Source organism: Jatropha curcas, chromosome 3 (assembly GCF_041381405.1).
Source record: "Jatropha curcas cultivar XTBG-Jc1 chromosome 3, XTBG_Jcur_1.0, whole genome shotgun sequence".
Taxonomy (NCBI): domain Eukaryota; kingdom Viridiplantae; phylum Streptophyta; class Magnoliopsida; order Malpighiales; family Euphorbiaceae; genus Jatropha; species Jatropha curcas.
The window spans coordinates 4,775,534-4,788,184 of NC_143153.1; the positions used below are offsets into that span (position 1 = coordinate 4,775,534).

General features: G+C 34.0%; 2 protein-coding genes and 1 long non-coding RNA gene across 5 annotated transcripts; 2 read left to right on the forward strand and 1 right to left on the reverse strand.

Annotated features, from left to right (window-relative positions):
• Nucleotides 1-132: 132 nt before the first annotated feature.
• On the forward strand, nt 133-3,164 carry LOC110010657 (uncharacterized). The gene is made up of 2 exons (XR_002285655.3): nt 133-822; nt 2,791-3,164. It is a non-coding gene; the product is annotated as an uncharacterized LOC110010657 (long non-coding RNA).
• A 1,397-nt stretch (nt 3,165-4,561) lies between these two features.
• Nucleotides 4,562-8,921, forward strand: LOC105643706 (P-loop containing nucleoside triphosphate hydrolases superfamily protein). 3 transcript variants are annotated; one of them, XM_037640124.2, is made up of 10 exons: nt 4,562-4,755; nt 5,157-5,228; nt 5,424-5,532; nt 5,628-5,709; nt 5,984-6,069; nt 7,238-7,341; nt 7,446-7,576; nt 7,673-7,766; nt 7,941-7,996; nt 8,397-8,921. In XM_037640124.2, exons 2-10 carry the CDS (start codon nt 5,184-5,186, stop codon nt 8,494-8,496), a joined length of 807 nt encoding a protein of 268 aa, XP_037496052.1. In that variant the 5' UTR covers nt 4,562-4,755; nt 5,157-5,183; the 3' UTR covers nt 8,497-8,921. The 3 variants fall into 3 exon arrangements, with proteins under 3 accessions (XP_037496052.1, XP_012084306.1, XP_012084290.1); XM_012228916.4 differs by having other exon boundaries at nt 5,162-5,228; XM_012228900.4 differs by having other exon boundaries at nt 4,563-4,755; nt 5,001-5,228.
• Nucleotides 8,922-9,472: 551 nt separating this feature from the next.
• Nucleotides 9,473-12,428, reverse strand: LOC105643698 (large ribosomal subunit protein uL18). Its single transcript, XM_012228888.4, has 9 exons — nt 12,302-12,428; nt 12,144-12,213; nt 11,954-12,045; nt 11,354-11,480; nt 11,191-11,270; nt 10,983-11,099; nt 10,258-10,392; nt 10,008-10,177; nt 9,473-9,734 (listed from the first exon to the last, which is right to left on the reverse strand). The coding sequence occupies exons 1-9, from the start codon at nt 12,302-12,304 to the stop codon at nt 9,629-9,631; spliced, it is 900 nt and encodes a 299-aa protein (XP_012084278.1). The 5' UTR covers nt 12,305-12,428; the 3' UTR covers nt 9,473-9,628.
• Between the last annotated feature and the right edge of the window lie 223 nt (nt 12,429-12,651).

The window sequence follows — 12,651 nt, forward strand, 5'->3', positions numbered from 1 at the left end:
AATTTTTCATTTAAAAATTTAAAAATTAAATTTAGCCAATGGGATAAAAGAATGTTATTTGTTTTAAAACTAAATAAATCTATACCTTGTGAAATCATTTCGTAAAATTTAATACAATTTTATATATAGAAACCAAACCTAAAAATTAAATCAATTCCAATAGAAACCCGTAAACCAAAAGGAAACCAAGCAAAAGCCCATGATTTGGGCCAAACTGGACTCAAATCTAACCTAAATCAATCTAGAAAGCCTAGAAAACAAAATTTTACTTTTTCGCTCCAAACATATTTTTCTGTCGTTCCCTTCAACGCCAACGCAGACCCTTCCCTTATCCCTCTTCAATTTTCCATTCACCGGCCGTCGCCTCCTCGCCACCGTGTCTTTGGTTCTCCTCCATTTTGTTTCAGCGTCGCGACTAAGAGAGGGAGTTGCGATTTCGATCGACAGCTCGCTCCTCTCTCCTCGTCTTTCCGGCGAATCCAGCACGATCGATCGACTCCAGCTTCCTTCTCGTTGACGGCGAAGCTCCGATCTCTCTCTCCCTTCGTTTCCGGCTGGCACAACAAATGTAAGGAGCTGAGGTTGCGTTCCGATCGAGACAGTAGCGCAACCAGCCCTGTTCCTTCGTTTACCTGTTCCTTCGTTTTTTCAGCGACGCTTGTCCTTAGCCGGCGGTTATGATCTGACCTTCTCATTTGCAGCTTCTTCAGCCATTGTTGCCTTCACCTTCGATCGAGCTAGCGTCGACAGAAATGGTTTTGCGCAAGCTGTTTCCGGTCACTCTAACAGAAAAATTTCAGTCTTCAGTGCGTTTTTCAGCTGGTAAGTTGGATTTCAACCTTCGTGGATACATTAGTGAATTCTTTGAACAAGGGTTTAGAATGTGTTGCTAAATCAAGTTCAGTAGAGTTTAAATCCCTAAATTAGCTACTGTTTAAGTGTAAATAATTAGAAGCTTTTACTCTTTAAATTGATTTATAAACTGAATTCCTGTATAAAAATGGTTAGGTTACTGCTGTCATTATAAATTTTTTATGAAGAGTCAAGGTTTCGTTAGATTGATAGTAGCCAGTTAGCCATATGCTTGATTTGTATAATTTTAATTGAACTATAAACTGAAATCATACTTATATTAATTAATTATTTAGTTTACAGCAGATTTTGGTGAAAGATTGGATGACAACAACCATTTTTGCTTTTCCCTTGAACCATTGCTTTGATATCAATTATATGATGTTGTAAATTTAAGTTTTGATGGGAAATGAGTTAATTTGTTTATTGCATATAAGTTTAAGTCAAGTAGAAGCCATTTCTCTTGGTGGGCAGCAGCTATGTCAAGCAATGAGTTCCCTCTTAGATAGACTAACATAGAATAGATATGTTTTCAATATATATATATTATGTTGGTGATTATTGGGTATTGCTTGATAGCCTTGTTCTTACTAAATGAATGGTGTGATCTAGACCTTGCCTTAATTAGAAATTATATTTCTATGTTAAGACAAAGGAAATTTATGAAGCCTTAGTTGGTATATGTTTAAGAGTCAATTAAGTTACCTAGTAGATGTATATATTGAATTTTTATTTAGGTTCGCATTAGTTCTTAGTGGCTAGTTTAGAATTTTAACAAATGCATAAATATATGCGGTTTATACCCTAAGCAAGGATGATGAAGTAAAGGCTTGATGTGGAGTTTTATAATAATTAGAGGCTAAGTAACTATCAAATGAGAGTAGTTGAATTTAACTTATCGATACAAGTTTTATTTATAAATTATTCATTTATTTGGTAATTAGTTAGGGAACAATTAATAATATCATTGGAACATGCCTGAAGATTATTACAATTTGTAAATTAATTGGTGAATGTTGACATGATTGTTTAAAAGGAGGATGGGAATTAAGTTGTTTGGCTGCCAGATGAATGGGCTGTGTGAACTTGATGAATAAATGTTAGATATTTGATATTGTCTAAACAAATAGAAAGTTCTTATGGATTGTCCGAGCCCCTCCACTACTCCTATGAATCAAAATCAAAACTAAAGTTTTCCTTTCTCCTCTATTACTGTGATAATAATAGATAGTGCAATTACTATTTGCTTCATGAATAGAGACTACTACATAATCTTACAATTACCTACTTAATTATTACTTATTTAATTTATTACATAAACATTCATTACTTTTCTACTTATTTGTATGTATGTGTATATTTGTACATTTGCATAATCTTTGTTTATTTAATGTGCTGCATTTAAATGCAATGTTTCATTATTTGTGTTGTAATATTGTTATGCCTTATTTGTATGAAATTGGGATGAAGTGGGTCACCACGGGTTTGTGAAGGCGGTCTATGATACCGTCGGCTATGTATGAGGAGATCAGCGCCTCCCGTATGCATTTGATGATATAATTGATATGGAAAAATTTAGGGTGGCCTCTTGTTGGTAATGGAAAAAAAAGAGAGGATGTAAAAAAAAAAAAAAAAAATGAAAGGGTTGGTTAAGTGAGAATTAGACTGGTCGGCCATGTATGGGGATCGACTCCCTAGTGCATCCGTCATGAGAGTATGGGTCATGTATGAGGACGGCTCATTGGGGGATTTCGATGACGCCACAGACCAATCTCCACGTGTTTGATTATGTGAAGATGTACTTGTATGTGGGTGCTGATGTTGTGCCATATGCTTGACTAGTTGTGTGTTCATTTTAGTATTTTAGGAGGCATTTCGCATTATGCCATAATTATTATTCATTGTAAAACTCACATTTCTTTTGTTTAATTTTTTCAGGAAGCAGATATTTCTTTGTCTTAGTTAAAGCTCTGTTTCCTTCACCGTAAAGCTAGAAAAGTAATTTCTTGATTCCAGTAATTATTTACATTATGAGCCTTATGTACAAAGAATTATTCATTTCTGTTTGTTTACTGTACTCCGCAGTTGTGGGATTTATGTACCTCTAACCATGTATTAAAAGAGGTATACTAATTTATGAACTTATGAATGTCCTAATTATTCATCTAAGGCATGTATGAACCAGTAGCCCACATTATGAACGAGATGTATTACAAATAGGCCTAAACTGTATTTTATTTGAGATGTTTGAGATTGGGCCAGAAATGTGCATTACTTGATATAAAATAATATAGGCTTACTATTCTTAGAAATCTGTCTGACATATATGGACTTTGTGGTTTAGGCTTACTACGGGTCTCGGAGTTTAAGTTTATCTGGTTCCTAGTGTCGGTTCAGTCGATTTTGAGTCGTGACAGTTTTTAATTAGCTCGTGCCCATGGACAACGACTGAAATTAGGAAAATTTGAGGATAATAAGAGTGAATAACAAGAGATGGAAACAGTCAAAATTACAGAAGCAAAATGGAGAACCAAAAGAAATTAATTGCAGGTATTTTTTGCGGATGTTGAAGAATGATGAGTTTGAGGAGATGGAGTGAGGGAGGAAGAGTTGGGTTCAAAGTCGAAAAGAAAAAAACAAAAATATTAATGGAGTAAGGTACATAAATTTTTAATTGAAGAGAAGGGTGAAAGTAATGTAGAGAAAGCAAAAGGAATACATTAAAGTGCAGAACATGAAGATCAAGAAATTTCATTTAGACTCGAAGTGCATGCATCATCACCTACAAAAATTATATTCTAAAAACATTGCAAAAGAACATTGCGGAGGAGGAAATAATGAAGCTCGCGGCGGAAATTATGTTAGAGCTGGATAAGTTTTGACGACCATAGTTGGATAAATTTTAAATGAATTATGTTGTCCTCAACGAACTAAGGAGACAAATAAAGTAAATAAAAAGGATAATTTTATTAAAATAGTAAAATATTGCTCTGACTTTAACAATTTTTGCTCTGGAAATAAGACCATCTTATTTTTATTATAATAATATATAATTTATATTTTAAACTTTTTCATAAAAATTGAATTGAATAAAATTTTTGAAGTTCATGAAAAAAATATTGAACACTCAAATTCTAAATATTCCAATTAAAATAATTAAAAAGCATCAAATTAATATTAATATAATTTTAAAAATGCTTGCTCTAGTAAAATATATATATTTTTTAAATTAAAGATTATTCATAGTTCAAAATTTCCGTTCATAGTCTACTTTCCAATTATTTTCAGGATTTAATTTATTTATGAAGAATATTTTTATGAAAAAACTTTATAAATAATTGAAGTTTTCATTACTTATTTGTAATTTGTTAAAATTTATAATTTATATAATTACATATAAAATATTATTATTAAAATAATAAATTGATAAGTACACGGTGATTGATATTAATTGCTAACAGTGATTTCTAATTAATAAATTAATATAAATATGTGTTTATAAAGCTATAATAATTTTTATTAATATCTAAAAATTGTTTTCTCTTCATTAACGCTCATCCAATAATGTTTCTCAAGTAAAAAATTTGCTGGAAATTATTGAAGCCATAAATAAAACTTTTATGGAAATCGCTAAGTAAATCAATTATTTTTTATATTTATTTTTTTAATATATAAAACTCTTCTCACTCATTTAATCTCTCTCTGTTTTTTTTTTTTTCCTTCGTCGTTATCGTTAGGTGGATTATTAAACCCTAAAGGCAGCCAAATAGGACTTATTCTCTTCGTCCACATGCCAAAAAGCTTTCTGCTTGCTGCAGTAGCACTCCATCTTCATATTCTAAACCCGAAATCCTAATCCTACTTTCTATTTTTTTCCATTTTCAATCAACTCGCATACGTAAGGTAACCTCTAATTCAAGCTTCAATTCGTGTGCTTTCTCTGTTGGACTGTAACAATTTGTTTCTTTCATTGTTATTTTTTTTCGAGTTATTATGTTTAAGCTTCTTAATCTTAATTAACCCAATTGAATGATTTGCAAAGCATGTAGTTGAATTTTGGTTTTACAGTAGGAACTGCGAAATGGTTGCCTTTAGTTTTGTAGAGATAAAGTTTACATAATGTTTTTTGTGATTAATGATTATATCAGATTCTACAAATGTTGGGTCTCCCTCAGCGGTCTTAATGGCTACTTCTCATGTCCTAAACTTGTTGTTTGCCGTTGGTGTTTGGTGTACTGCTTATATTACCGTCGCAGTTCTCTCTTACTTTCGCATCTTCAGCTCTCTCTGTTCATTTTGATTAGAGCAGCTAGCAGTTTCAAAGGGCTACAATGGGTTACGCGCAACTTGTAATTGGTCCTGCAGGCAGTGGGAAGGTAACATTTTGCTACTATTATCCACCTGTTTGTATCTATTGATTCAAGCTCCTTTCTTGTTTGGGTTTCTTCATTTTGTTTTTAGAAAAAAATACTTCAATCTTTTGCTTGGTTATGAGAGAATGACTATTATTTTTGAAATGTTTGTGTAGTTGTCTACCCTAGTGAAATGTTTTTTTTTTTTTTTTTTGGCAGTCCACTTATTGCTCTAGTTTGCACCAACACTGTGAAACAATTGGGCGGTCAATTAACATTGTGAACCTAGATCCTGCTGCAGAAAATTTTGACTATCCTGTGGCTATGGGTGAGTTGAGTTCATATGTTAGTTGATTTCTCAGTTATGTCGATTGCTATATTTATGTATTGATTTTTAGAGCTTCAAATTTTGTCTCCTTGCAGATATCAGGGAACTCATTTCATTGGATGATGTTATGGAGGAACTTGGTCTGGGTCCTAATGGTGCTTTAATTTACTGCATGGAGTATCCTTTTGCCTTCCATCAATATTCGGAGTCTGCTTTTTATTTGTATTGTCTTGCTAATTGAGGATTCCTTCCCTTAGTTCATGGTATTTAGTATTTGTGCATGGGATTAGTTCCACCTAAAAAGCTTATAGGCATTGCTTGGTGCATGGTGTTGGAAGATCACTGTTCTAATTGCTCCTTGTGTACTGCCTATGGGTGGAAATTTTTGCTTCTGCCTTTCTTTTTCTTCTAATTTTTGGAGTCATTTGAACGGCCTTAATCAGAACAATAGAGAGCTTGAAGACAATCTGGATGACTGGTTGACAGAAGAGCTGGATAATTTCTTGGATGATGACTACCTAGTTTTTGATTGCCCAGGTGTGTCCGTACTTTATCTTTTATGTTTTATGGAGTATGCAAACATGTCTCTTGAGAGTGTATGAATCTATTAAGTTGAAATGAATGGGAGGAGCAGGACACAAGGATAGGTCTTCTCTCCTTTCCTGTTTGTCATCAGTAGGTCTCTTCTTCTTTCAAATGGGCATGTTAGTGAGATGACATTAAGTGGATGTGGATCCATCTCAAGATAAGCAAAGCATGCATGCATGTGTGCAAACATCCATATTGAATGTCACATTTTCTTGAATTTGTTTGTTTTTGGTTTATTTTTAATGGATAGCTGAGATGCTACCAAGATTTGATTGGCTTTCATGTTCTGGTGGAACAATTTTTTCACCATGATGCTCACATGGGATGCCTATTTTGCTTCATATTCATTCCTCTTTTATTAATTTTTCTTCATTAGAGTCATTGAAGATTCATAATGATGTTGTTCAAGTATTCTCATTTTAGCTCTGTGAAAATTTTCTTTTTGTTCAAAACTGATGGTAGTTTTTCTATTAGTTTATGTTGAACATGTAGTGGCTAGTCTGACATTCTAATGGAAAAGATGTTCCAGCAAGAATAAGCAACTTTGTTGCTGGAGTACAGGCATGGGGCATCATTCATCACTTCTCCCCCATTCTGCATAGTTGGGACCCAATATAATGCCTTAGCAGTGTACTTGGTTGGTTTCTTTAGCATGGGTGGTTTCTCTTACCAATTAGCATGCAGAACGCAAATTAGAATAGGAACTGTTAACTTTTTGGTCTGAGATTTCAGCTGCCAAATAATATAAACATAAGCAAGTAAAGAAATAAAGGTTTATTTACAGATAAGCCTAACACAATAAAAAAAAAGTTCAGTGGTTACCTTCTATATTTTTCTGTCTCATTTCTTTTGGGTCCAATATAAAATTCATTTAATAGGGATCAGGAAATCTCTCCGTGGCATTTGTTTAATGAAGATGTAGTATTTCATTTACTGTTTTATGGAAAAGACGGAGAATGAATCTAAGAGCACAAACTCAAACTTTTGTTGTTATGTTAATCAACACATGCTCCAAGATTTAATTGTGTGGTATAAATGCATCAGGGCTTGCTATACTTTCTTAATGTGATTTTTTCAACGGGAAAATGTGCAATAGATTATTACTTATGTTTTGCAGGGCAGATTGAACTTTTCTCACATGTGCCAGTTCTTCGGAACTTTGTGGAGCATTTGAAGCGCAAAAACTTCAATGTTTGTGCGGTATACGTACTTGATTCTCAGGTTTGTCATGCTTTTACTTGTTTCTTTTTTCTTGTTTTCCTTTCCTCAAATGCTCTGCCTCCTCATTGAATCAGTTCTATAATTCTTTATTGTATTTGTATCAGTTCATCACGGATGTGACCAAGTTTATAAGTGGGTGTATGGCATCTCTTTCTGCAATGATTCAACTTGAATTGCCTCATGTTAATATCCTCTCCAAAATGGACCTTGTAACCAACAAGAAGGATCTTGAAGAGTGGGCTCCTTGATCCTCTATTGTTCTCTCTTACTTGTTTACGTCTTTTTTTTCAATTTTGAATTTTCTGGTGTATTTTGTTTCCTTACTGCTCAGTTACTTGAATCCGGAGTCTCGAGTCTTGTTGTCAGAACTGAATCAACGCATGGCTCCTCAGTTTGTAAAGCTAAATAAAGCTTTGATCGAACTGGTGAGTAGGCAGCTAAAGTTGCTTCATTTTACACAAATCCAGCTTTCACTGGGTTTGTGTTCTCTGTTTACAATAATTTTTACCTTCATCAGAGGTGGCCAGGTGGGATAAAATCTTTTCAGAAATATTTCTTTTATTTGTATTCATGGCTTACTTCAATCTTTTCTGTTTCAGGTGGATGAGTATAGCATGGTTAGTTTTATTCCGCTTGACCTAAGGAAGGAAAGCAGGTATTCCCTCTCACAATAATATATCTGTTGTGAAGATAGTTTTGTTTTTTTTTTTTTCCCTTGGGTGTCCAATAGTTTTTACTTTATACAGTTCAAAGCAGATATCTTATAGTGCCATATTAGATTTTGATTTTTGTGCAATTTTCAGTGAACTACTATCCCCCTATGGTGGAATGAACTTTTGTCAATTTGTCACATTCAGAGAATCGTCCTTTATTCATACTTGATGTTCCCCGTCGATCAAAGAGCTTTATGCTCAGGGAAAACTAGGCATTGACAACCTAATATTGTTGGAACAAAAAATATATATATATATAAGAAAGGGGTGGGAATTTTATGGTTAATATGGTTTTGGCTGATGTTTTGTAATTGTTGATGTTGTCTTGCTTTAATTTTACAGTATACAATATGTGTTGTCGCAAATTGACAACTGCATTCAGTATGGAGAAGATGCAGATGTGAAAGTTAAGGATTTTGATCCGCCTGATGATGATGATTAGAACAATATAAACTATGTTACTGGAGAAACTGGCTTGCAGGCTGCCATCGACATTCCATGGAGTCAAACAATGAACTTGTCTAAGGAATACGCATTTTCAGTGTAGATAAAACAGGGAAAGATTGGCTTTTTCCAATTTTACAAAAAGCGTTTGAATCTGCTGTTTTCCCCTCAATATGGACAACCTTTTCAATTTTGGAAATATATGGTGTGCTTTTGAACGCTGTTGCACTCACTGCTAAGGTCTTATTATCTAGATGTAACTGGTCTAATTCATGCACTGGATATTTATTGATAGTGGGTGTTTATGGCTGGCTTGGTCTGGTTGTGTTTTGAGTGCAATAGTATTGAAAAAAATTCTAAAATCTGGTTTGATTGAACTAGTAAATCAAGAGTATTGAAAAGGTCTAAACGTGGTTTGATTAAGTTGCTTTATTTTGAATTTAAGATTTTAATCTGCTGTTTGTGTTACATTATTATATAATTATGTGAATTGATTCGATTTAACTTACGTTTAATTCAGTTTCACATGGACACACGAAGGCTAATGCCATTAAAAATAGTTTAACAGATTCTTCAAAATGAGAGATCAGCATTAGATTTTCAAGTTTGATTTCTGCACGGATGAAAGTTTTAACTTCTTGAGGTTCAAATTACAATTTGGATGGCAAATTTCAGGGCAGGTAAAACTCTGGTATTACTTTATTCAATGATTATCTACAATAATTTTTTTTTAAGAAAAATGTCGCGAATTCTATGTTTTAGAGAAGTGGCATCCAGTCGCCGTTATGAGGGAGAGAATTGATGAATTTAATTATTGAGTAAAATTTCATAAAAGGGTATTTCTGTCAAATAAGTGGCAATCATTAAAACAAAGCAAACTTAAAAAGGGGATGGAGGGAGTATTCTACGATCACAAGAACAACTGCTCTCCGTTCCATTAGTTTTTCTATAGTAATTTTATAATTTCCAAGGGGTTTGCCAAATAGAGACTAGAAATCTTTCAATTAATCCAAAAAAATGGTAAAAGAAACTGAAATTCGCTGCAAAACAATAAATAATCCTCAGCCTACTTAACAGAAAATAGCCAAAATCTTGTTCTTGAAATAAATAGACAATTCTGTCAAGTACACTCAGTCTTCATCACTGTCCTCGGCGTCAGCAGCAGAGTTAAGAGCCTTCAACCTTTCAATCAACTTATTCTTTCTTTCCTCATAGGTCAACTTCTTCAGGTTGTATCTGTAGGAAAAATCAAAACCATAAACATATACATCTGTAACTGCAGCATTGAAAAATGTCTTGGATATTCTTCATAAAATGCCAACAAAAATAAATAGGAAAATAATCATGACAGTTTTCATTCGTCTAAAAAGGGGCTCCAGAGTTCAACTTCTCCTTGTGTATATTATGCAACCAACTCTAAAATACCCTTACAAACACACATAAATATGCAAGCTAACAGTCAAAACTAGGAGAGGGGAGTGAGGGGACAAGATCCGAAATAAGACGCACCTCTTGTGCTCCTTTGGAGGCTGCTTCTCTGTCTTCTTCGTTATGGGATCTGCACGTATGGCAGAATGTACCTTCTTGTAAAGCTCTTCCATGTTATCAGCATCAATACCTCTCTTTACATACTCACTGAAGTGAGACTGGTACTTCTCTGGTTCATCTTCCATCAAAATCTGCATGAGAACCACAAAATTAAACCCATATGGATTACCATGTTTATAGAAACATATGATTGCAATAATATAAATCTCACCCTCATGTATGCAGCAACATGGCCGCCATAGATGTACTTTCGGTGGAGTTCAGCATCAAGCTGCTTGCTATCCTTGCTGAATCCTGCAAACCTCTTGTCACTGTGGGGAATATCAAGTCCACCGTCCAAAGCTCCCTAATCAAAGAATAGAGCAATGCCCTAACACATATTATAATTGCTTTATTTCCATCCCATGAGACAACATGCAGGAGTAATACTTCCAATCAGCAAGATGAATTCCTTCAGCCACTAACAACGTATATAGATGCACATCATCACATTAATTCATGGTTATATCAAGTGGTAGATTTTAACAACCATAGCCCATATTAGACGCAAATTAATGCAAGCTAAACCTAGTTTTTAGGATTATCCAATTATTTATAAAGAAGGCAAGGTCATTCTTGTAATACAACCAATAGAAGAGCAATTCCAATCATACAATTCCCATAACTGTAAATTGACTTGAAATTTAACATTACATACCCACCAATGTTATAAAATAACTAGCAGGAAATGGTTATTCCAGACTAAATTGAAACTATAGAAAGTTAGCATGTATGGATTATATACTCTATAGTAAAAAGAGTGAGTCAAAAAATGTTAGAGAATTTTTCAATGCAAAAAAAATTCAAGTACTAGGAAATAATGCAGAATAAAAGCAAGGAATGAGAAGAGCTCAGATAAATTTAAATTCATATGTTTTAAGAAGTATATTGGGAGACCTTGAGAGCACCAAAAACACGGTTTCCAGTTGTTGTCCTCACAAGTCCAACATCAAGAAGAGCACGGAAAGGTCTCCTTTCTCCAGCTGGTTCAACAGAAAAATCTTCTCCAGTAGCCTGAACATAGAAAGAATTACACATTTTTAAATATCCACACAAGAATAGTACCTTAATTCTATCAAGGCAAAACTACAGATAATCCACATACCTCAACATTTCCTTCATACTCCCCATCCATCTGAAGCGTTTTCAGTACGCGTCGGGCCAAAAGAAGCCCAGTGCAGTAAGCTGATTTACAGTAAAATAGCAATTAGAACATTAGATTTGACGAGCAAAGACATTATAAATCCAGCAAAATGTGAGTATTATACCTGCAGCATAATTGGTGAGTCCCACTTCAAGGCCATATTTAGGGAGCTCATGGGAGTAGGCAGCTGCAAGAACTATATCACCAGCAATGGTCGAATGTATAATTTGTGCAGTTACATCTTTGTTGGTCTAAGAATAATATTAAGGAGAAAATAGAGGCAACAAGGAAGCAAAAACAATAAAAGCAACCATCTTGTCACGATTCAAGATCTTCAAGATCAAGGACACCTTGAATCAAATATAGTTCACGGAAGAATTGGACACTAACTCAATCGAATTTTTAATAATCGACATTGAATTAAATACCTAGAACTTGACAAAAACAAAATCACAAAGCAAATTAAAAGACCACAACTAACAAAAGCTGCAAAAAAGCTATAAGAAAAAATCATACAAAACAACTAATCAAGTCCGAAATATCTAAGAAGTCCTACATTAAACCATTTTTTACAATTAAATTTGTAAAATAGCACATAGACAAAGGTTATCCATTTTATGTAAAACACAATTGACCCACAATCCCACATTATAACCACCAAACCGCATATGAGAAGAGGATAAAAAACATTAACAAGATAACCAGACAAACAAAATAAGGATACAAATCGCACAACAAATCGATATTTTGGAGTGTTATACTTGTTCTTGTCCTGGTTGATTAGACGAATCCTTGCTCTGTAATCAGTCTTACCCTCTAAAAAAAAAAAAAAAAAAAAAAAAAAAGCTTTCAATAAGAAACTAATATATGAAAAAAAAAAGGGAACCCCATTACGGATTTCGCCACAAAATTACCTCTCCTTCTCTTGTATTTAACTTGAAAACGCTTGAAGTAAGCTTTCGACTTCTGAGCTTTTACAAACGCCTACAATGTGATTACAAATTAGGTAGATTTAGCATGAAAATGAAAAGAAAAATTGAGATTAAATGAGCAAAAAGAGTTTATGGCTAACCATCGATGATGCTCACAGTGATGGCAGAGAGCAGACAATAAGAGGAAAATGGTATTGCCTGCCAGAATAAATACTATAAGTCTAAAACCCTAATTCGCCTGATACACGCAAGTCGACGGCCAGGATTTATTTTTATCGAGAGAGACGCAGTATATGATTTTAAGAATGCGCCTCTTTGCTAACGGAGACACGTGTTGGCGGTCATTTGTTACTCTTATTAGGGCCAAATTTCAATTTGGATTCCTTCCTCAGTTAGTTCTATATTGCCCCTAAAGGGCTTTATACCGAATTGCACCGCCGCTGATTGGCTGTCAATTGTTGTAACTGCTTTATATAATGTGAATTCATTA

What these genes read in the sequence shown, in the direction of transcription:
- LOC105643706 (XM_037640124.2), top strand. Translation starts at nt 5,184, where the DNA reads ATGGGTTACGCGCAACTTGTAATTGGTCCTGCAGGCAGTGGGAAG. An exon ending in AACAAGAAGGATCTTGAAGA is followed by an intron (nt 7,577 to 7,672) that starts GTGGGCTCCTTG and finishes CTTACTGCTCAG; the next exon opens with TTACTTGAATCCGGAGTCTC. An exon ending in GACCTAAGGAAGGAAAGCAG is followed by an intron (nt 7,997 to 8,396) that starts GTATTCCCTCTC and finishes TTAATTTTACAG; the next exon opens with TATACAATATGTGTTGTCGC.
- LOC105643698 (XM_012228888.4), bottom strand. An exon ending in TAAATACAAGAGAAGGAGAG is followed by an intron (nt 12,046 to 12,143) that starts GTAATTTTGTGG and finishes TTTTTTTTTTAG; the next exon opens with AGGGTAAGACTGATTACAGA. An exon ending in ATGTTGCTGCATACATGAGG is followed by an intron (nt 10,178 to 10,257) that starts GTGAGATTTATA and finishes GTTCTCATGCAG; the next exon opens with ATTTTGATGGAAGATGAACC.